The sequence below is a fragment of the Ruditapes philippinarum genome, unplaced genomic scaffold (genome assembly GCF_026571515.1).
Source record: "Ruditapes philippinarum isolate M1 unplaced genomic scaffold, ASM2657151v2 ctg2621_1_1_1_1, whole genome shotgun sequence".
Lineage (NCBI taxonomy): Eukaryota > Metazoa > Mollusca > Bivalvia > Venerida > Veneridae > Ruditapes > Ruditapes philippinarum.
This window is the reverse complement of record NW_026860298.1, coordinates 107727-131082: the sequence shown is the minus strand read 5'-3', so window position 1 is coordinate 131082 and position 23356 is coordinate 107727. Positions and strand designations below refer to the sequence as shown.

General features: G+C 32.9%; 2 protein-coding genes across 3 annotated transcripts in view; both read left to right on the top strand.

Moving 5' to 3' along the window:
• The first annotated feature begins 455 nt into the window (after positions 1-455).
• LOC132759588 (mucin-5AC-like) lies at positions 456-12986 on the top strand. 2 transcript variants are annotated; one of them, XM_060751404.1, is made up of 8 exons: positions 456-786; positions 4348-4527; positions 4820-4987; positions 5530-5685; positions 5919-6059; positions 6519-6667; positions 9276-9867; positions 10339-12986. In XM_060751404.1, exons 1-8 carry the CDS (start codon positions 720-722, stop codon positions 11199-11201), a joined length of 2316 nt encoding a protein of 771 aa, XP_060607387.1. In that variant the 5' UTR covers positions 456-719; the 3' UTR covers positions 11202-12986. The 2 variants fall into 2 exon arrangements, with proteins under 2 accessions (XP_060607387.1, XP_060607386.1); XM_060751403.1 differs by having other exon boundaries at positions 457-786; positions 9276-9882.
• Positions 12987-21007: 8021 nt separating this feature from the next.
• LOC132759587 (MAM and LDL-receptor class A domain-containing protein 2-like) overlaps positions 21008-23356 on the top strand; it is a 28191-nt gene continuing 25842 nt past the window's right edge. Inside the window, exon 1 of the mRNA XM_060751402.1 lies at positions 21008-21420. Within this exon, the coding sequence (XP_060607385.1) occupies positions 21354-21420 (67 nt within the window). The 5' untranslated portion in view covers positions 21008-21353. The remainder of the gene's footprint in view (positions 21421-23356) is intronic.

Sequence of the window (23356 nt, the reverse complement as noted above, 5' to 3'; positions counted from 1 at the left end):
CATGTACTTAATCACTTTCTTAAAATGCAAAAGATGGTTTGGCTAATGGAAATTTGTTTTGAGTGCAACACACATGTACTTAGTCACTTTCTTAAAATGCAAAAGATGGTTTCGCGATTGCGAAACAAGAAAAGAGCATTGTGGGGACTATATAAGTAAGCTAAAATAATGTTTAGCTCGGTGTCTTAAAAAATGAACATGTATGTTTACATACATATATAATCATCTCAATGTATTGACAGACATCTGAGAGCATCAACCATTAACCTTTGATAAGTATTACTTTATAATGATAAGTAACGATAAAATATGATAATATTCACGTATGATATAAAAAAAAGAATATAAGAAATGGCCGCTCACTTGACCTTGACACAAATATAATATCCAGCATTCCATCTGAAGTACTGACAATAAGGAAGACATCGTAAATTTTAAATGACAATGGAACAGCGACATAAAACACTACCATGTTTTATTACAACAAATACAATTACAACAAAACAACAACATGAGTTCTTACCATTAAAAATAAATACAACAACCGGTTGATACTTGGTGTAGATTTGGTGACAAAAATGCAGTCACGAAACGTACTATTCACATTTTAGTACAGTGCTTACGTGCAAGAAGAAGTTGATTTTTTAATTTATATTATCAACTTTTCGTTTTGTGTTTTTTCTTTCTTTTAAGGCTTTATTATTTACATTTCGCCGGGGATGGAGATTTTTACGATATTGTATGTGCTGACATTAAATTATATTGCAACCGAAGCCTACGAAAGAGGTAAGTGACAATTATTAAGTATTGCAAAATTTGAGAAAAAATAATGTTAGTTTATTCTTAAAGTCAACATACTTTAAAGACAATGCCTTTTTATGTAAAATTGTTTTATTTTCATAATTTTTCCGCTCGAATTGTGCTTCCAACAAGATGCAGTAGTTATGCAATAAATATAATCTTTGTTGAATTTCGAGTTCGCACAAGTTGCATCAATTGTTGTTGTTTTTATAAATGTAGAAGCTTTTATCTGAGAAAAGTAAGTCAAGTAATTTGATCAATGTAATTTTGTATGGGTAAGTACGTGTAGAACGTGAAATTTAATTTAAATGGGATCTTATTAAATCATGAGTTAATCAGTTTTAAACAACATTTAATTTTGAAATCTTAAAATATATTTTTGCGCTACATATAGTTTTTAAATTATTTCTTTTGGCTTACTGTTGTGAACAACACTTAAAAGGTTATTTACAAAGATATTGTCCATAAAAAGAAAGCACGCTTTTAGGGAGCGTGTCTATTTTAAAGGAATTATAAAACATGTCACAAATGTAGTGCTTCTCTTTTATAACTTGAATACATGTAAAGGAACCAAATGCTGTGACGCCAAACCACGTGATAATTTTGTCGTCATTCGAGTGACGTGCACAATTGAAAATTCCATATCCATTTCATATGATCAACAGACACTATATTATATAATGCGACCATGTTTTGAACCTATACCAGTCTATGGTTCTAGAAAATCTAAAACTTAACATTTCTGAGTTGCGTTTCATAGAAAGTCTTAGAACCTAATCTGAGACAATTTTGCGTTTAAAAAAAATGTCCAGACTTATGAGACCCTATGTTATGATTCTTTCAATTTCTGAGTAGCAATGCAGATGGGCATTAACAAATCGTGAATTAAATTGAATGTCATTGTATTTCTTAACTTTTCTCAAGAGAACGAATTTATTCTTAGCCTAAAGAATTTGACCAAATATTAAAATATTTTGTTGAAATGGTCTTAACTGGTCTGATAGTTAGCTTTACGTCCTAAGCTTTAGGAAACACTTAGGACTTCCTCTTTGAAACGCAGTTCCGCCATGTAATGTGCAGTGAATAAAGAATAGTGAGTGCTTTCCGCTGCTCCATGAGTCTTTAAAAATAAACTCTATATTTTTCCGGGACACTTTACCTACATGCATATTCCCACAGAAGGAATGTGTAGGCGGCGTTAATTGTTTGAGGAAAAATATAGACTTCCTATCAAAGGATGCATGAATTTGAAAATTAGTAAAGAAGTTATAGGAAAATTAGTATAAATATGAATTACTTTTTGCATGCTATTATTTTGAAACGTTGTTTATACATTTTTGAATTATAAGTGCCTTTACCACAATTTATATGAACAGACCTTCCATTATTGACCAATTCACTTTAAGGTGAAAATCTGAAAATGGCAAACTGTTTCAATATACCTTACCTGAAAACCTAGGCGACAACAGCTCTTAATACTTAATATACTTAGTTGCAAAACAAAGTGTTCGCTTGGTTACATGGAAATTTTGCATACTGATTTAAGCAAAATATTTGCATTATATACCATGATATGTTTGGACATTATCAGCATGTCATAAAAAATATTGAACTTTTATCTTTTGGTATAAATGCAATAACATAGAGAATGAATGTATTGGATCAGTTAAAAATAAAACCATAAAAATATAAACTGCCGTTTTTAAAAATGTTTGAAACTCCAAGTTTCATTTCGTAAAATGCCATAATATTACACGTTTTTCGCTCGCGCCAACGATGCGTTACTATTTATAGAAACTGAGATGAAGTTCATCAGAAATGAAGCAAAACTAGTTAAGTTCATTAATTTCTTGCAACAAAATGATAGGTATGAAAGAAGATTTTTCGGTAGCAAACATGATTTATGGATTTGTTTTGTTTGTTTTTTCTGACTTTCAGTCGATTTTGACACATGTTTGTTTTTATCTCGGCGTCAATCAGCCTAATCAGCTTTCCTGGATAGCTTTGCATCTTTTTTTCAGCAAGTTCAAATGAGACTCCGTTTGAAAATATTTGTGTAACATTCTGATTAAATCAATTGTATATTGTTATCAAAACATGTCACCTCCGGTAAAAAGTAAACAAGTACTGTTGGAAGAGAGGTAGCAAAAAGTTACTATTTGACACTGTATAATATTATTTTTTAAAAGACATGAAGTGGGCTCTACTCTCAAGTAATATTTCAGATGCAAATTTTCGTAGTAGCAAATCATATCAGTGCGTGCATCCTCTGCCGAGTAACGCCCATTAGAAGTTCACGCTTAAGAAGAACATGTTTTAGGAGAACACCTTTTAAGAGGACACGCTTAAGGAGAACACCTTTTAAGAGAACACCATTTAGGAGAACACCTTTTAAGAGAATACGCTTTATGAGAGAACACCGTCTTTAGGAGAACACGCTTTAGAAGAACATCCTTAAGAAGAACATCCTTTAGGAGTCAAAGACTTTTTTGTTGCTGAAAAGTGTTGCTATAGAGATATAAAATTAACTGTACATTATTACTTTCGGAGGACACGACACTGGTGTTGCAGAGAAGATGTTAATCTACTGAGGGCCGCCTTGCAGAGGTTACGACCGTATTTCAATTTGAGTGAGACTAAACAAGGATTGGAGCATCACACTAAATACCGTTTTCCGGTATATACCGGACAAGGCGCTTGAATGATAAAATGCTAATTTCTTGCCTTTTACCCAACGGAACGAACTTTAAAAGGTTCAATTCATCTGTTCACATCGATTTAAGTATGATAATGAATGCAAAATGTAAAATCGACGAAAAAAACAAACGATATTTGTATATTTTCTTATCATAATTTCTGCAAGCATCAAGAATTACTGCTCCAATCCTGTATTGAGTTAAATCCTTATAATTTACTATTTGGATAAAAGGATTCAGCGAGGAATCCCAATTATTCTTCAGAATTTGGAGTGTAATGCACATGAACAACTATCCACGAGTTTTTCTATGACGTCTGTTGACGCTGGGAGGACTGAAAAAGTGCTGAAGCGCCACACTTAATGCCGGACAAGGCGCTTGTATGATAAAGTGCTAAAATCTCCCCTTTTCCAGCCCGCCGCAATGCACTTAAGATGTCTAATTCATCTGTTAACACCTATTTATATATCAAAATACATGTAATGAATGATAAATGTAAGAATCGGCAAAAAAGATATTTTTTCTATTTTGTGAACACTGTACCCAGATAGTATGAACTTGTTTATACTCTGTACTTAGTAACGGCCATTTGTTATCTTGCATGTCAAACACTTTTTTTTAAATGTTCAACACTTATGTTAATGCATGAATTTTTTCCTCTGTTTTATCTTAAAAGGTCATGTTTAACCATGCCAATTAGTTCGGCAAACATCGTGTTTTTCCGTATCAGATATATGTTGCTGGCTCTTTGTCTTTTCAATTGTATTTACTTTGCTCTAAATAACGTGGGGAAATTGCCGAACTTTGCCGATTTTTATCGAACTTCATCATATAACGTAATTCATTTAAGTGGAACGTGCGGCCAACTGTCCAAAGTTTACGGAAGGTGATATCACGGGCTTAAAGATAAAATATCGACGACAAGGCACCAAGGCATCGTTTAGATGTCGAAAGAAATCAAGATATGGTCCAAAGTTTGCCACATGTCAGTTGGACGGGACGTGGAGCAATGAACCGCCACTGTGCACCAGTAAGTTCTTCTTTTCTTTCTTTTCAAAGCAACTCTGAATTGTATCTCATATAGCATGTCTTTCTAAACCTAAAAAAAAAAATAATAAAAACACCTCCTAATTCAAATTTTTTTTTTCGAATTTTGTTCCATATTGACATTGAATTTCGAAAATAAAGATTATTTCAAGTGTCTATAACAAGCATTTTAGTATATGAGAGATGCACTTACAAATATCTCGTAACACACACCACACTTATTGTTATGATTTGCTTATGATCATCGATGAAAACGTATAAATTTATAATTTTAGAGCCAGGCTGCGTTCCCCTTGATCCTAGTCAGGTTACAAATCTTGATATGGAAGTTGTAAACGGTGCTGTCGTAAAATTTTCCTGCCTGAATCATTACTTACTGATCGGCGACACACTGGCGTACTGTAATGGAAAAAATTGGAGCGCTCCACTACCTAGATGTGCCGGTAAGCTATTCGTGCACACATTGCATGCAAGCATAAAAAATAATTTGCTAAAGGTATCTGAATCATGTAAGATAAGAAAAAAATCTTCAATATTCATTTCGGGATTTTACCAAACATTTTTCAGTATTACCTTTCCTACTTTTATTTTGGCGTTGATTATATTTCTGCATAGGTCTTATGTTTACGCTTTAATGAAGTGAGATGTTTGAATTAGAATATTCCTTCACCAATTTCTCGTCTGCTTTTATTTTTATATTGTGTTATGTAATGACCTGGGGCATGATATGCAGTATGCCTCCGATAATGTAAACGTCTAGAGGTAATGATTTAATTAACAGTCAAATTTCATCATAATTCATTTTAACGTTACCTTATACGATGATTGCTTATTGGGTAATATCATTTCAGGGGCGCGAATCACTTTAAGCAGTTGCATCGGAAAAAGGAACGTTTCGCTAACTTGCAACATTTCGCATTTTAAAATGTTTATATTGATATGTTAGGCTTCATTTATAAAAAAATTAATTTAAACTTATTAACAGCACCCAATGAGCTAACCGAATGTGATTTTGAGGATGATCTTTGTGGTTGGAAACAAGATGACGACGAAGAACAGGACTGGATTCTGAATGTTGGAGCAACCCAAACCGGAAATACTGGTCCTAAACATGACCATACTTTAGGAGACACCGGAAATGGTATTTTTGCTTTTACCTAACATATTAACGTAACTGTGGCGGTTAAAAATGTCATATAATGCAAATACTGTAAACCATTGACTTGATAGCTTTAGGCAAAAAGTACAAGTTACTTTTGCGGTTGTATAAACAGAATTCATAGCAAGCTTAGATTATGACTTGGCATGTGTATGTAATCTAGATCAGTGTCTTTCAAACCCCGTCCAGATCATATATATTGTTAAATATTTTAGGGCATTACCTGTACTTTGAGACGTCGCATCCTACGACGACAGGTCATCAAGCTAATTTACTTTCACCCATGTATACAGAAGATCTCAGCCCAATGTGTTTCGATTTCTGGTACCATATTCTGGGCCCGGATGTGAAAGGACGTAAGTGTAAAGGTTTTACTTGTGTTATTTGTTTGTATATTTGTTAGCTTGATAAATAATATGTTCTTCCAGTCACAATATACCCTGTGCACTTCGTGGCCGAGTTGTTATGGTCACTAGCTCCGTAGGTTCAAATCTTGCCAGGGGTCCACTGGACACTTTCCTGTGAGTGAGCTTTCCAATATGCTTATGGCTTGTCGGTGGTTTTACTCGTGTGCAGAATGTTTAAAGTCATCATTTCATATAATTTATATGCTAAGATAATGTTAAAATAGCTCGATGTGAATTAATTTGTAAGAATTTTAATTCATTTCTTATGTTAAACAGTGTTGCTTTTAAGTGCTATATTTCGTATTTGGAATGAAGTTATCTTACTGAAACAAGGTCAGAAATAAAGCACAATCGTTTGCCTCACATATTAACCAGCTCTCTATTAAAAATTACACTTTTATTTTCAAGATGTTGGCTCCCTAGAAGTGTTTGTTTTAGACCAGTCCCAATATATAGACGACGATGATGTAAAGCCGTTATTCTATATAGATGGAAATCAGGGCGACCAATGGCATCGAGGCAATATCTTTATCGAGAAGCAGGACGAACCATTCCAGGTTAACTATTTTATCATATCTAAATATAATAAAATGTTATCTATGTGATGCTAAAAAAATTAAACGATTGGCAGGTTTAAAGGACCGGAGCGACAGAATATAATTTTTTTAATTGTTTAAGTTGTTTTCTATAAGCGTCTAACTGACTTATTAGCGGTGATCTACTTTTCGTATGCGCTCGTGGATTAGCCGAAGTTTATTTAAAAAAAATAAAACATGGAAATCTACTTATATTTAAAAAGTATGCATATAAAAAAACTTTCAAATGATAAAGATTCTAAAACATCGATCAACTAATAAAAAAGTTATAAGAATTAAAAAAAAATCTGCTGCTAAATAACACATATCAATATTGACTCTTTTTGCCAACCGGTATACTATATATATATATACAAATTGTGTATTTATCTATTTTACAAATGATGTATTTTGCTATTTTACAAATGATGTATTTTGCTATTTTACAAATGCCATATTTATCTATTTAACAAATGCCATATTTTTCTATTTTACAAATGCCATATTTATCTATTTTACAAATGCCATATTTATCTATTTTACAAATGGTGTATTTATCTATTTAACAAATGGTGTATTTATCTATTTAACAAATGGCATATTATCTATTTTACAAATGGTGTATTTATCTATTTAACAAATGGTATATTTATCTATTTTACAAATGCCATTTTTATCTATTTTACAAATGGTGTATTTATCTATTCAACAAATGGTGTATTTATCTATTTAACAAATGGCATATTATCTATTTTACAAATGGTGTATTTATCTATTTAACAAATGGTGTATTTATCTATTTAACAAATGGCATATTATCTATTTTACAAATGGTGTATTTATCTATTTAACAAATGGTGTATTTATCTATTTTACAAATGGCGTATTTATCTATTTTACAAATGCCATATTTATCTATTTTACAAATGGTGTATTTATCTATTTAACAAATGGTGTATTTATCTATTTAACAAATGGCATATTTATCTATTTTACAAATGCCATATTTATCTATTTAACAAATGCCATATTTATCTATTTAACAAATGCCATATTTATCTATTTTACAAATGCCATATTTATCTATTTTACAAATGGTGTATTTATCTATTTAACAAATGGTGTATTTATCTATTTAATAAATGGCATATTATCTATTTTACAAATGGTGTATTTATCTATTTAACAAATGATGTATTTATCTATTTTACAAATGGTGTATTAATCTATTTTACAAATGGCGTATTTATCTATTTTACAAATGGCGTATTTATCTATTTTACAAATGGCTTTTTATCTACTTAACAAATGGTGTATTTATCTATTTAACAAATGGTGTATTTATCTATTTAACAAATGGTGTATTTATCTATTTCACAAATGTCGTATTTATCTATTTTACAAATGGCGTATTTATCTATTTTACAAATGGCTTTTTATCTTCTTAACAAATGGTGTATTTATCTATTTAACAAATGGTGTATTTATCTATTTAACAAATGATGTATTTATCTATTTTACAAATGTCGTATTTATCTATTTTACAAATGGCGTATTAATCTATTTAACAAATGGTGTATTTATCTATTTTACAAATGGCGTATCTATCTATTTTACAAATGGCGTTTTTATCTATTAAACAAATGGTGTATTTATCTATTTAACAAATGGCGTATTTATCTATTTTACAAATGGCTTTTTTATCTACTTAACAAATGGCGTATTTATCTATTTTACAAATGGCGTATTTATCTATTTAACAAATCGTGTATTTATCTATTTAATAAATGGCGTATTTATCTATTTAATAAATGGCGTATTTATCTATTTTGCAAATGGCGTATTTTTCTATTTTACAAATGGTGTATTTATCTATTTTACAAATGGCGTATTTATCTATTTTGCAAATGGCGATTTTATCTATTTTACAAATGGCTTATTATCTATTTTACAAATGGTGTATTTTACTATATCTATATATAAATGATGAATTAAACAGTTTTACTATTCGTGTATTTTATTTCATAATCAAATGATGTATCATTAACTACATGAACATATACAAACGGTGTAGTACCAGTTACAAATGTTACCCATATACAAATGATGTATTTTACTACACATATATTTCCAAATGGTGCATTAGCTAGTTACAAATGATGTATTTTATTACATGTATATACATGTGGTGTATTTATCTATTTCACAAATGGTTTATTTTCTATTTAAAAGTGGTGTATTTTATAAAAGAAAATGTCTAAATGGTGTATTTATCTATTTAACCAATTGTGTTTTAACTACATGTAGTTATAAATTCTGTATTTTACTAAATGTATATATACATATAATTTACAAATGGTGTAACAACTTTTTACAAATGGTGTATTTACTGCATGTATGAATTAACAATTTACTAATCGTTTATTTGATTTCACATTTTACAAATGGTTTATTATTAACTATATGTACATATACAAATGGTGTATTTAAGGGGAAAATATGCCCGAGAGAAGTGATTTTATCGCTAAATAAAATCGCTGTTTGGAGTTCGGATGCCAGTAATTATATCACAAGTTTTATTTTGTTTCAGATTTCAATTGTTGCAACTCGAGCTCTCAGCAACATTAGCGATATTGCCATAGACGATGTTCGTCTCCACAACTGCACCAAGAATACAACTTCTCCTCCAGTTACGAGCAGCTCATCCTCTTCAACCACTACTACATCATCTACTACTTCAACATCAGGTACAACAACAACAACAACAACAGTAACAACAAAGATAACAGAAACGTCTTCGCCAACGACTGTTGTAATTGAAACGACAACAACAACAAAAACTCCAACTGAAACGACAATAAAGAAAGAAACAACAACAACACAATCTCCGGAAACAACGGTCGCAAATACAAGCAAATCAGAAACCAATAAGCCGGTTACAACTACCACTGAATCAACAACTGTTGTGAAGACGTCATCGCTACCACACACGTCACAAGCCGCTATATCATCAACCAAAGCGGATTCATCGCCAAAAGTCACTATGGAACGCCAAACAAGTCAAAGCACACCAAAACCATCTTTCACAGAAACTACGATGGGAAATACAAGAACAATGCAACCGGAAATAAAAACGACGAGACAAGCGACTACTCAATCAACGAAGAAAGTTCAAACGCCTGGTCCGGACACCACAGGTTTTATTTATTTAGCGAATATATAACTTTCAATCATTACAACAACAAAAGGGAGAAATTTTGAAAAATTGTCTAAATGTAGTATAACTGCAATGCTTTCGCCATCCGCCAATATCGTAATAAATCGGTCATTTTCGGAACTTTTTTTTCTTCTTCACAATCTTCGGTATTCAATAATTTTTAACAGTTTATTACCAGAATTTTAATTCGCATGGACAATAAATAAACCCCGTATGCAAGGATCCATCTGAATTTACGTTCAATTTATAAAAAAAAGTGTGACAGTCTTTAATTTTGGCAGATTTATATTGTATCCTCAACATTTTTCAATATTAACTTTTTGTCGGTCAACAAAATAACAGTCACTCTTTTGAAAAATGTAGTCAAATCAGCTAAACTTGACAATGAAAAACAGCGAATTATCAGTTTCAGTTAATATCTTCATATATTTCTTAGATACTGCAGGGACACTGACGACTGTATCCTCATCTACGACAAGTTCTTCAACCGCTAGCACAAGCTCTTCTACAAAGTCTCCGATTACCTCAACAACCGTCACGTCTTCGACCACATCAGAAAAATCTTCCACGCCACAACCTACACAAGAGCAAGGAGTGACAATAACAAAAGCCGAAGTCACCAATACAGATACCGGCGGCAAGACGAGTAAATCTGCTAAATCAACAAAACGAACAAATGAGATAACAACCAAATCACCAGACAAACCTAAAGGGGATAATGACAACTCTATAACAGCGTCTGAAAGTAGATCACAACACCCAGAAGACGATACACTGAAACCTTTAATGATTGGACTTGGTGTTGGAATTGTTTCTGGCTTGATTATAATTGGGGTAATAGCCTATGTTTGTGTTCGTCGGCGAAAGTTTTATACAAGCCGGCACGAAGATGAACTGAAGCCTAAAACAAATTCTGCGTCTCTTCAAAGCCTGAATAATACAAGCCGGCTCGAAGATGAACTGAAGCCTAAAACAAATTCTGCGTCTCTTCAAAGCCTGAACAATACAAGCCGGCACGAAGATGAACTGAAGCCTAAAACAAATTCTGCGTCTCTTCAAAGCCTGAACAATACAAGCCGGCACGAAGATGAACTGAAGCCTAAAACAGATTCTGCGTCTCTTCAAAGCCTGAACAATACAAGCCGGCACGAAGATGAACTGAAGCCTAAAACAAATTCTGCGTCTCTTCAAAGCCTGAACAATACAAGCCGGCACGAAGATGAACTGAAGCCTAAAACAAATTCTGCGTCTCTTCAAAGCCTGAACAACGAAGACGAAGAACACGAATCTGAGTCGTGAATCGTGATGCCATAATCTATTTGCTGTGGTAACTGCGAGTAGAGTTACATAAATGTGGTAACTGCGAGTGGAGATTGTTTTAGAATGGTAACAGTCAGTCCTGAAATGGTAAATGTTTGACGTATATTAGTTTTTGTAAATGAGGTGTGTGGTAAAACTTATACATATTTGTGAGTCGCTACAAAAGTGTCGTGGTAACTGTTAGCCGTGTTTGGATGTGTGTGTAGTAACTGTGATACATGATAAAATGTTATTTAAAATTCATTCCCCAAAACAACGCGACAGTAAAACTGTTATTGAAATCTATAATTTTACGTATATATACTATTATGCAATTGTAGGCATGCAGTATTTTATAAAACTTTTGATGGAGGACTGAAGTATTCTAATATTGTCAAGGAATACCAGTAGTGATATTTGTCTGTTCTGATGTAAAATATTCTCATGATCGTGATCTATTTATCTTTTTTATACAGAATTAGCTGGCAAAAGTTCTGTGTCTGATTAGTAATGAATGTAAAATTTAAGGTTATAATGTTATATTTTTGCAAATTCAACAAAGAAAATTCCCATAGCTAGGCAAAGAGTAAATATTTGTCTACAAGCGCTGTTCATATCATACGGCGTCAATTCTTTAATGTTTGTAATAGGACCGCTCTCTTTGCTTTGATGCCCCTCAATTTAGTATGTAAAGTACGAGCGGGGGGGGGGGGGCGTGGCTTTGGTTAAACAATCATATCGTTAGGTATCAAAGAGAACTTTTATCCTAGCCTCTTTTGCTAGATTTTAGGGCGATGCAGAAGGTAAATAAATGGGAAAATGTACTGTACTATACTGTAATGTACTGCTTTTTACTTTACCATTTTTCTTTAAACTGCTTTGTTCAGCGGATAAGATCATTAATGTCTATTAAAATAAAAGCCTTAAATTTATATACATTTTTGTAGATATTTCATTTGTAAATATTTTGTCATTATTGATAGTTCTAGTTAAAATATATAACGGAGGAGTGTGGGTTTATACTGTACTTATTCTGTGCCAAATATAATGTGGCAATTTTAATAATTTTGTAAATTTATTAAAAAAATAAAAAAAAAAATGTCACAAAACAACAATGTTTTCACCAAAATTAGGTGTAAATGCACGTGTTTACATGGATCACCCAGTTTTTGGGTAATTCCAAAGTTTCTAATCATTTTTTTGCCAATCTTTTAACTCATATAAACGTGTGTTTGACGGCTTTTTTGTCCCCCCCCTTTTGAGGCCTCAAACAGTGAAAAATGCCCTATTTAGACCCCAAACACTGTTTTTCGTTTGAGAAATGTTGTAAAAAAACTGGACCACTTTCTTGGCGCCACCTCTTATCAAAATGGTACATTAGGGGGTTGCCAGAAGGGGGATATGCCCCCTTCTGTTTGTGGGGGGGGGGTGAAAGGGGGCGGTAGTCCCCCTCATCGCCAAACGAGTTTTGGATATGTGACAGGCTAAAATGACCTCAGGTCGCTGAAAAGCCTTTTACTCCATCTCAATTTATTGAGAATTTGCAGCACTTTAAAATCAGTTTTTATTGAAAAAAATAACGCAAAATAGTGATTTTTCGCAATTTTTAGACGTCCCCCCGTTGCCATGGTAACAGGAAATTTACGATTGAGCATGCTGTTACAGAGGCTATGGTCCAGTCAACATTTGTGCCAAGTTTCATCAGTATTAAAGTATTTTTTATAGTTTTATAGCAGTTTGAACTTTTAACAGGAGGCTTTTCAATGATTATAATATGCTCATGGGGTAAAAGGGTAAGAAAACTTTCATCAACTCAAGTAACTCACATGAAAACGAGTGATCTCCCTTGTTTATATCAAATTGCATATAAACAGCAAATATGATAATGTATCATTTTAAGAGGATTATATATGTTTTTAAGAAAGCATTAAAAGGATATAGCAAGAATTTGTTATATATTAGCTAAAATATGGATATTAAATTTAGAGCGCTTACTTTTTTCTTTTTTATGCTTTTTTCATATTTCTTATTTGATCTAAAGCATTTATTTATTGACAATTACATGTACTTATAATATTTCACATTTAATCTTAGCCACATTTTGTAACTTATATTGTACATGTACACCAATAAATGTCAGACTGTGATGGTTTAGAAACTGAGAATATTTTGTTTCATTTATGCAACCTGTCGGCGTCTTCACATAGACCGAGTGAAAACAAAATGGGTGCCATTTCCCAGTTTCTTGCAGATGTCAACGGAAACCAAGAACCCTACTAGCCTCATGCAATACAGTCAAGCTGACCAACCCAATGTGATAAGCATTTTTATTACTTCTTGGCGGAAAACAAAGCCCGGTTCTAATTTCCGGGAATACAGTCAAGATAACCACACCCACCGTGATAAGCCATTAATAGAAATTCCTGCAAGATCGAGCTCTCTCAAACGCGTTTATGTCAGACATACCAGCACTGATTATCATTGGTTGGCTCGAAGAAATGTTTTTTTTTGTTGTTTTTTTTTTGTTGTTTTTTTTTTTGTTTTTTTTCGAAAATTTATACACTTTATATACAGAAAGAACAAATCGACGGAAAATGACCTAGACATGCAGCAATCTCCTGGACATATAGCTTTGGTTAGGGCTTAAAGCCTTAACATATGTAAAGAAGACACTCCCTCCATAGTTGTACAAAATCGAATTTTGAAGAGAATTGGTCAAATGACTTTTGAACGGTAGGCTGAAAAATATGGTATTTTTCCGAAACTTTATACACTTAATACACAGAAAAAAACAAGTCATGCAGAAATGTCACGGACATATTGCTTGTGTAAGGGCTATACGTTTTATAATATGTGCGGAAGACCTTCTAAACTTAAACAAAATCGAATTTTAAAGGATTTTGTCAAATGGGTTTTTAATGTTGGGCTCGAGAAAATGATGCTCGGAAATTTCAACGCTTTATATACAGAAAGAACAAATCGCTGGTCCAAAAATAACAAAACCACGCGGAAATCTCCTGGACATATTGTTTTGATAAGGGCTTCATGCCTTATAATGTACAAAGAACACCCTCCATGTTGTACACACTCGAATTTTCAACGGAATTTGTCTAAAGGTTTTTGAACGGAAGGCTCATGAAAATGATATTCTTCCCGAAAATTGTATAGGGAAAGAACAAGACGCTGGTCCAAATAGTGACGAAGACATGTGAAATCTCCCAGACATATTACTTTGGCCTTCCAATGTGCAAAGAATAACCTCAAAAATTGTACAAAATTGAATTTTCAGCGGCTTTGGTCAAATGGTTTTTGAACGGTAGGCTCAAACAATGTCAAAAATTGACCATACCACTCGGAAATCTCCTGGACATTTTACGTGGTTTAAGGCTTTAGGCCTTGTAATGTGCAATGAAGATCCTCAAAAATTGTACGAAATCAATTTTTAAACAGAATTACATGTAATTAAATGATTTTTCAACAGTTGACTCGCGAAAATGATGCTTTTTTTCGAATTTTCTTAGACTATTTTAGTCAAAAAACAAATCACAGGTCCAAATAGCAACCATTGACTTGGATCGCTTGCCCTTATTTTCATAATGTTAGATCAGAGAATCTGAGACTTAGATATCTGTGAAGAAGGTCCTTTTAACAAATAAAATCTACTAGATGCTTTTTAGCTCGACTATTCGCTAAGAATATGTAGAGCTATTGTAGTCACCGGGCGTCGGCGTGCGCGTCGGCGTGACCACTTATGTTAAAGTTTTTGTAATACCTCAAATGTTTTCAAAGTCCATTGACATATGGCTTTAAAACTTTGCACACTTGTTCACGATCATGATCCCAACCTGTAGACAGGAGCAGGTAAGTGTATCAAGCATTTTGACAGAATTATGCCCCTTTTTCGACTTAGAATTTACGTTAAAGTTTTTGTAATACCTCAAATATTTTCAAAGTCCATTGACATATGGCTTTGAAACAAGTTGAAATTTTATAATCATCTTTCAGAGCATAATAGGACTCCTTCCAAGGCCTATATCTGTAATATGGATTTAAATAAAACAAATTCCCTTTTCTTTACTTAGAAAATTTTACATTATCAAGGCTTTTTACTATCAAGCACTAAGAATAGTCGATCGTTTCTGTCTTACCGGCATCTCTTGTTTTAAGCACGCAGCGTTCATTTTACAACGGCTAACAGTACATAGACCAAATCCTGCAAGAACGAGCTGTCTCAAGCCCGTTTTTTCATACATCAGCACTGATTTACAAATAACTGAAGATGAAAGATCACTGTATGAACGGTTTGCTCGAAATGTATTTTTTTTTTTTTTTTCGAAATTGTATACTCGTACACTTTATATACAGAAAGAGCAAATCGCCGGAAAATGACCTGGCCATGTGGAAATCTCCTGGACATGCTTCTTAGGTTAGGGATTTAAGCCTTAAAATTTGTAAAGAAAGCCTTTCAAAGTTGTACAAAATCAAAGCAACGAAATTGGTGAAATGGTTTTTGATCGGTAGGCTCCTGAAAATGTTGTTTTTCCTGAAATTTACTTAGAGAAAGAACAAATCGCCAGTGATGGAAATTACCAAGCCACGCGGATATCTCCTTGACATATAACTCGGGTTAGGACTTTGGGCCTTTTCATAGGCAAAGAATGTTCTCGAAAGTTGTACAAAATCGAATTTACAATCGAATTGGTCAAATGGTTTTTGAACAGTAGGCTCGAAAAAATAATAATTTTCCCGAAATTTATATTGAGAAAGAACAAATCGCCGGTCCAAAAAATGACCAAGCCACGCGGCAATCTCTATACTATTTGGGTTAGGGCTTTAGGCCTCTTCATGTGCAGTGAAGATTCTCGAAAGTTGTACAAAATTGAATTTGCAAACCAATTGGTCAAATGGATTTAGAACAGTAGGCTCGTAAAATTGATGATTTTCTCGAAATTTATATAGAGAAAGAACAAATCGCCGGTCTAAAAAATGACCACGCCACGCGGAAATCTCCTGGACATATTATTTCGGTTAGGGCTCTAAGCCTTGTAATGTTCAAAGAAGACCCCCCCCCCCTCAAGGCTGTACATAATCGAATTTGGCACGGAATTGGTCAAATGGTTTTTGAACGGTAGGCTGGTAAATGACTTTTGATGATTTTTCGAAATTTATATAGAGAAAGGACAAATAGCCAGTCCAAAAAATGACCAAGTCACGCAGAAATCTCCTGGACATATTATTTGGGTTAGGGCTTTAGGCCTTATAATGTGCAAAGAAGACTCTACAAATTTATCCAAAATCGAACTTTCAACGGCATTGGTCAAATGGTTTTTGAACGGTTGGCTTGTGAAAAGGTTTTTTTCCGAAATTTGTATCGAGAAAGAACAAATGGCTGCTTTTTTTATTCGATAATTCGATTTTGTAAAACTTTGGAGGGTCTTCTGTAAAAGGTTTTCCATTAAGAAAAATGGCCAATCACCGTGGGTTTGGTCAGCTTAACTTTTTTCCCAGAGGCTAAACAGTGGCTTAGTTTTCAGCTTGACTGTATCCCATGAGGTTAGAATGGTTCTTGGGTTTCCGTTAAGAGCGACTAAAAAAGCCTTACACCATGGGTAAGGTCAGCTTGACTGTATTCCCTGAGGCTAAAAAGGTTCTTGATTTTTCGTTGATGACTACTAAAAAGGCCTATCATAGTGTGTTCGATTGGTTTTACTGTATTTCTTGAGGCTAGAAAGGTTCTTGGTTTTCCATTAAAAACTAAAAGTCCTATCACCGTGGGTTTGGTCAGCTCAACTGTATTCCTAAAGGCTAAAACATTGGCTTGGTTTTTTAAGAACTTCTAACTTGGCTTATAACTGTAGGTGTTGTCATCTTGATTATATTTCCCGAGGTTAGAACCGGGCTGTGTTTCCCGTTTAGTACTACTAAAAAGGCTTATCACCATGGGTTACTCAGCTTGAACCGGGCTTGGTTTTGCGTTAAAAATTTGTAAAAAAAACCATCACCGTGGGTTTGGTCAGCTTGGCTGTATTCCATAAGGCTAGTAAGGTTCTTGGTTTTCCCTTAAAAACAACTAAAAACTTCTATACTGTCCAGAAGCTAGAAAGTTGTTTGGTTTTCCGTTAAGAACTACTAATATGGCATATCACCGTAGGTTTGGTTAGCTTGATTGTATTCCATGAGGCTAGAGGCCAGAATCTCGTTTGGTTTCGCGTTAAGAACTACTAAACAGGCCTATCACCGTGGGTTTGGTCAACTTGACTGTATTCCTCGAGGCAAGAAGCCGGCTTGGTTTTCCGTTAAGAACTAGTACAAAGTCTCATCACCGAGGGTTTGGTCAACTTCATGGCATTTTCTTAATTTTTTGGTTTTCCGTTTAAATTTACTAAAAATGCATATCACCGTGGATTCGGTAAATGTGATTAAATTCTTAAGGCCTAGAACCGGGCTTGGTTTTGCACTAAGAACTACTTAAAAGCCCATCACCATGGGTTTGGTCAACTTGAAGGTATTCCCTGAGACTAGAAAGGTTTTTGGTTATCCGTCATGAAAAACTTATTAATAGGCCTATCACTGAGGTTTGATCAGCGTTATTGTATTCCCAGACTCTAGGACCGGACTTAGTTTTCGGTTAAGAACTACTAAAAAGGCCTATCATCGTGAATTCGGTGAGATCAATTGTATTCCCTGACGCTTGAAAGGTTCTTGGAATTTCGTTGAGAACTACATGTACTAAAAAGGCGTATCACCGTGTGTTTGGTCAGCTTGACTTTTTTCCCTGAGGCTAGAAATGTTTTTAGTTTTCAATTAAGAACTACTAAAAATGCCTATCACTAAGGGTTTGGTCAGCTTAACTTTATTCTCAGAGGCTATAACAGAGAACTGGTTTTCTTTAAGAATTTCTAAAAAGGCTTATCACCATGAGTGTGGTCATCTTGTCCGTATTCCCAGAGGTTAGAACATATTGCGTCTTGAGTACTAAGTACATTTTTTTTGTTATTGTCTTTTTATTTTCATTGATTTATTTGACTGGTTTTGGCTAGTTTCACATTAATTTGTCTCTTTCACTATTGTTTAAATGAATACAAGAACGCTTTGTTTTGTGTACGTTTAATTACGTGCGAAAATGAAGACAAATTGTCTCACGTTTTTACATTGTATTGTATCAATAGCCACTTATATATAAGTTGAATTTATCACATTTGATTTAATATCCTGAATAGATACTGACTTATCAAGTGAGCTAGATATATTTTATTACTAAAATTGAATATAAAGGATTTAAAGTGATTGTTATACATGTATTTAATAAAGACTAAGCAATAACACGGACATATACGGTCGTTATTTTATTAATATGTTCATGGAATAATCTCATTGTATATGTGTGAATACTTTGGTTGGAGTAAGGAATTATTTAACAAAGGATAATAATTACTACGAAAACCTTATAGTTTTGCTTCAAAGTTAATGCGACACAGAAGTTAGAAAATTGCAAAATATAGCAATCTTAATTCTAAGTTCGGACAGCAAATGCATTGAAATGTATTCTTTTTTAAATTTATATTGACGCTCAAAACATTGTCTTATTCATATTACTGTATAGAAATTCAAAATGCAAAAGTGAGCTGCTAATAATAGTGTGATTCTAGTCTCATTATACCAGTGGCAAATTACACTAGTGGCAATTATACCAGTGGCAAATTATATCAGTGGCAAAATATTCAAGTGGCAAATTACACGAGTGGCAAATTATACGAGTGGCAAATTATACCAGTGGTAAATTATACTAGCAGTAATTTAAACTAGTGGCAAATAATACTAGTGGTAATTTAAACTAGTTGCAAATCACTTTCAGTCCAACACGTTAAGGGTCAATCAGTCTTAAGTGGTCATGTTAAAGTGACATTATGCTCACTTTTTCATTGTCAAATTGACTTTTATTGACTATATATTTCAATAAACTGGTCGTTATAATGGAAATTGACCAACACATGATATTTGAAAATGTTTAGGGTAAAAGATAAATTTACCTAAATATATAAAAAGACTGTCCCACTCTTTTTTATGAATTGAAAGTTAGATATTCCGACGGATAATTACACACACATTTCACAGGGCCTAGTGAGTTATTTATCGTTCATTTGAAGTAAATTATAAAATTGACAGGAATTATGAGAAAATGTTAACTTGTTTTGACTTTCATCTGTTCACCCTATATCTACCCATGGATGGGCATAATGTCACTTTAAAGAAACGTAAATCATCGAGTGTTCAACAGAAATTTAAACTAGAACAGTGGCATTATTATGCTGTCACGCGTTCTTTCTGTACATATTTACATACAAATGCAAGTTATGTATAGATAAGTTTGAAGGTCAGGTTCAGCTGTAAAGTAAGATAGCCGCAAGAACAAAATTATAAATTAGCTTTTAGAGGTCTTATATTGCATAATAATATTGTAATATCAATTACATCAAGATCGTTCTTAGTATTACTTTTATTCAAAATATATTAAATAAATCAATTCGATCCGGATGCGTTTTACTTCTGTAAAACTTCTTAGGAGTTTCCGTTACATGACAAAAATGTTCGCTTGGAATGCCGTTTATTTGCAGATAAAATAAGACAGCAAAGGGAGGTTAAGGTGATTCCGCTTTGTCAGCACTATGAGGGTCCAAAGTGAAAGTAGGCCAAAATTCATATAACAACAAAGCTCACATAGTTATATGATGAGCCATTTGCAAGTACACTTCCAGTTCTATGTTTTAAAGACTATTTTAAACAAAAATAAAAATGATAACAATAAGAAAATTTACCTTGAATGTGCTACATTCCTGAATCACCTTAAGGAAGGCTAACGAAGGACTGCTTTAGCTAGAATCTTATTTACCGTCCCTCTTTATATAAAGGATTATTAAGAGTGCTTACGGAAGCTCGCTTCTCTGAGCTTAGATAAGATTGTTTAAGCCGTTTAAATGAGATATTGCAAGACTTCTTTAGAAAGGCTGTGCTCTTAACACTTTAAAGGAATGCAGTTACTTTGTTCTTAAGGAAAAAGATTACTTGTATTAAGGAAAACCTCTATATAAAGCTTATATAATGATATTTAAAAACCAATACTGAAAGCGTATTTGTGTCTAGGGAAGTCAGTTACTTCTGCCAAAGACTGTTTTAGGATGACCTCAATTATATGCAGGCTATCTCTAAGCCGTTGTATATTGCAATTGAGCTTCTTGTATTACCGCCATTTTGAACTTCTTTAAGAGTTTTGATGGTTTGGTTTGGTTTTCTGTATTTTATGCAGATTTTAACACATTTTTTACTCAAACTACGACTGTCGATCCACCAAACCGGCTAAACTGGATAATTAACCAGTAGATTTCTAATTATTACCAAAATCTCTGCAAGTGACCGACTTCTAAACCCACATGATATTAATTTTCTAAACCAGCAGAAAGAGACCAAACAAAGTTTCGAGAGTGATTAATTGTCACAGAGAAATGAAATTCGTTCTCGCCCGAGCATCAAACCTACGACACCTGGATTTAAAGAGCTTACATTTGTGAACTTTTGATCAGCAGATTGTAAAGAAAATATTTCGTCATTATTGTCAGAATGTTACGTACATATGCATGTACATAGAATATTATGCCAATATTAACGTCAATTTAGCGTGACGCGCCTTTTTATACGTTATATTTGACGTCATTAATATGACTTCCGGTAATCAGACATTTAAACAACGTTATAATTATAATGACATAAGAACTAGTGCAATCTTTATAATTTAGTGTTTACACAACACAGATATAGCTCACGTAACCGTTCAGGATCTATTTTACGTTCATGGTGATTAATTTCTAGTGTAGCGTTAGAAAAACGGATGTAAGCCAATTTAATCATGTGATTAGACTACTTGATGTAAGTTTTGAGTGTACAGCCTAATGTCTCTATTTATATGTGATCAACAGTCACTCTATTTAACACTCAGTAGTATACGTTTGTTTGGCAACAGTGCAAAAATAAGAAATACGCTACAAGGGTAAATAAAATATCTGTAGAACGAACTATATTCGTATCTTGCGGACGAATTTATTTGCGCGTGTAATACCTGTATTTGGTGATATAGACAGTTAATTAAAAGGAACAATTATGTCATTGTTTGTAAGAAGCCTGATTGTCGTCTGCATTTGTGTCTACTCATGCGAATCCAGTAGAGGTAAGGTATTTAAATCTATATTATGTGTTATGTATGTATATATATTACTATGATAGATTTATACATTATATCATTATATAATGTTACGCTGTTGTTCAGGTAATGCAACACAGATGTTTGTAATATTTTAAAGGCACAATATGCCTAAGAAACTTTTTTTCCCCTTCTATAGAACGGCAAACATAGAGTTTTATAACATTGTTAATATAATGGTTTTAGAGCATGTTGGAAGCGTATCAACTGAAGAAAGTAGCACCGAGTGAAGAATTATTTGTCTTAAAGGCACAGTATGCCTCAGAAACAAATAAATTTTAACTTCTTTTAGAAAGAGCATCCATGAATTTTGTAATTTTTAAATAATTGTTTTAGAGCCATGTTAGATGCTTGTTACCTGAAGACAGTAGTGCTAGATGTGAAATTATATGTTATAAAAGTAGCAAAATGTAGAGAAAGTAGTATTTTGACTTTAATACAAAATACTTAATCACTATAACTGTACTGATTGCAAAATAATAAAAAACTTTGTGGAAACTATAAAAGAAAGCTAAAACTAGAAAGGTTTTAACAAATTAAAATAAAAGTATTTCTGTGCCATAATGGGCCTTTAAAATACGGCTTTAATGCAAAACAAATAGCGTGTAATAGTTTAACTTCCATTTAGAATACTTAATCACTTTAACAGTACTAATAACCAAAAAGCAACAAAAGCAAAATATTATTAAAGTAGTTGGCCAATTGGTTACTTTCTGGAAACCAGAAAGGGATATAGAAATAAATACCTAAATGAAATCATTTCTTGGGCATAATGTGCCATCAACAATCTTTTTGATAATCATAAAGGCAATCAATCAATCAATCAATCAATCAATCAATCAACCAACCAAATCAATCAATCATTTTTCTAACCAGCTTGCTAACGGAATGTCGATGGTTCTACTCAGGTGCCCGTTCGTGCTTGAAATAAGGCACGAACGGGCACCTGGGGCTTTCCTCAATTAGTGGAGCTGGAAAGTCGCCATAACACTTTTACTGTGTTAGTGAGAAATAAAAATTTTGTTTACTTATAATTTGTCTATAAACATTTATATCAAAACAAAATCAACAAAAAATGTATTTGTACACAAAAATATTACCTGTTATACTCAAATTCTGATTAATATGGAAATCACGCGTATACAGTGTGCCTTAAGTTTTTTAAGGTTGATCAACAATGCGCTTTCTTGCCAAGTATAAAATAATTGGTAAAGGTTATGTTGAATTTATATCTGAATTTTGGATAGTGTTTGAAAAAGACATGTAACTGGTATGTTTTAATGCGACCTTTTATTCTTTATTTTACTTTATTTATTATACATACTTTATTTTATTGCCACCGTTTTGACTGATACTGTATAACTTTATTATAATAACATGTATTATTATCTACTTAAGGTGAATAGTGAAACATATTTTTTCAACAGTTAAACGTTTTCATTTTTGAGTTTATGTTAAAAATACTTTTCTTTAAAGTAACGCCCACGTTTCCCCAATATTAACCAACATAACTTATTTATTTGATTTGAAATTTTTCGCACTACTTATATTTTTTCTACTATATGAACGCCTTTATAATCAACTGATTAAAGATCGTGTAAGGAAACTATATAATTATATATCGGTAAAGAAAAGTTTTTTATCCGTCCGTCCGTCCGCCGACACGTCCGTCCTTCCATTCATCCATTCTAACTTACGCGCACCTTTCACTCATCCAATTATTCATCCAACAATCAAGGTTTTTCTTCTTCAGTTAGACTAAGTGCTTTGCTTTAAATAGTTGAAACATATATATTATATATATATATATATATATATATATATATATATATATATATATATATATATATATATATATATATATATATATATATATATATATATATATATATATATATATATA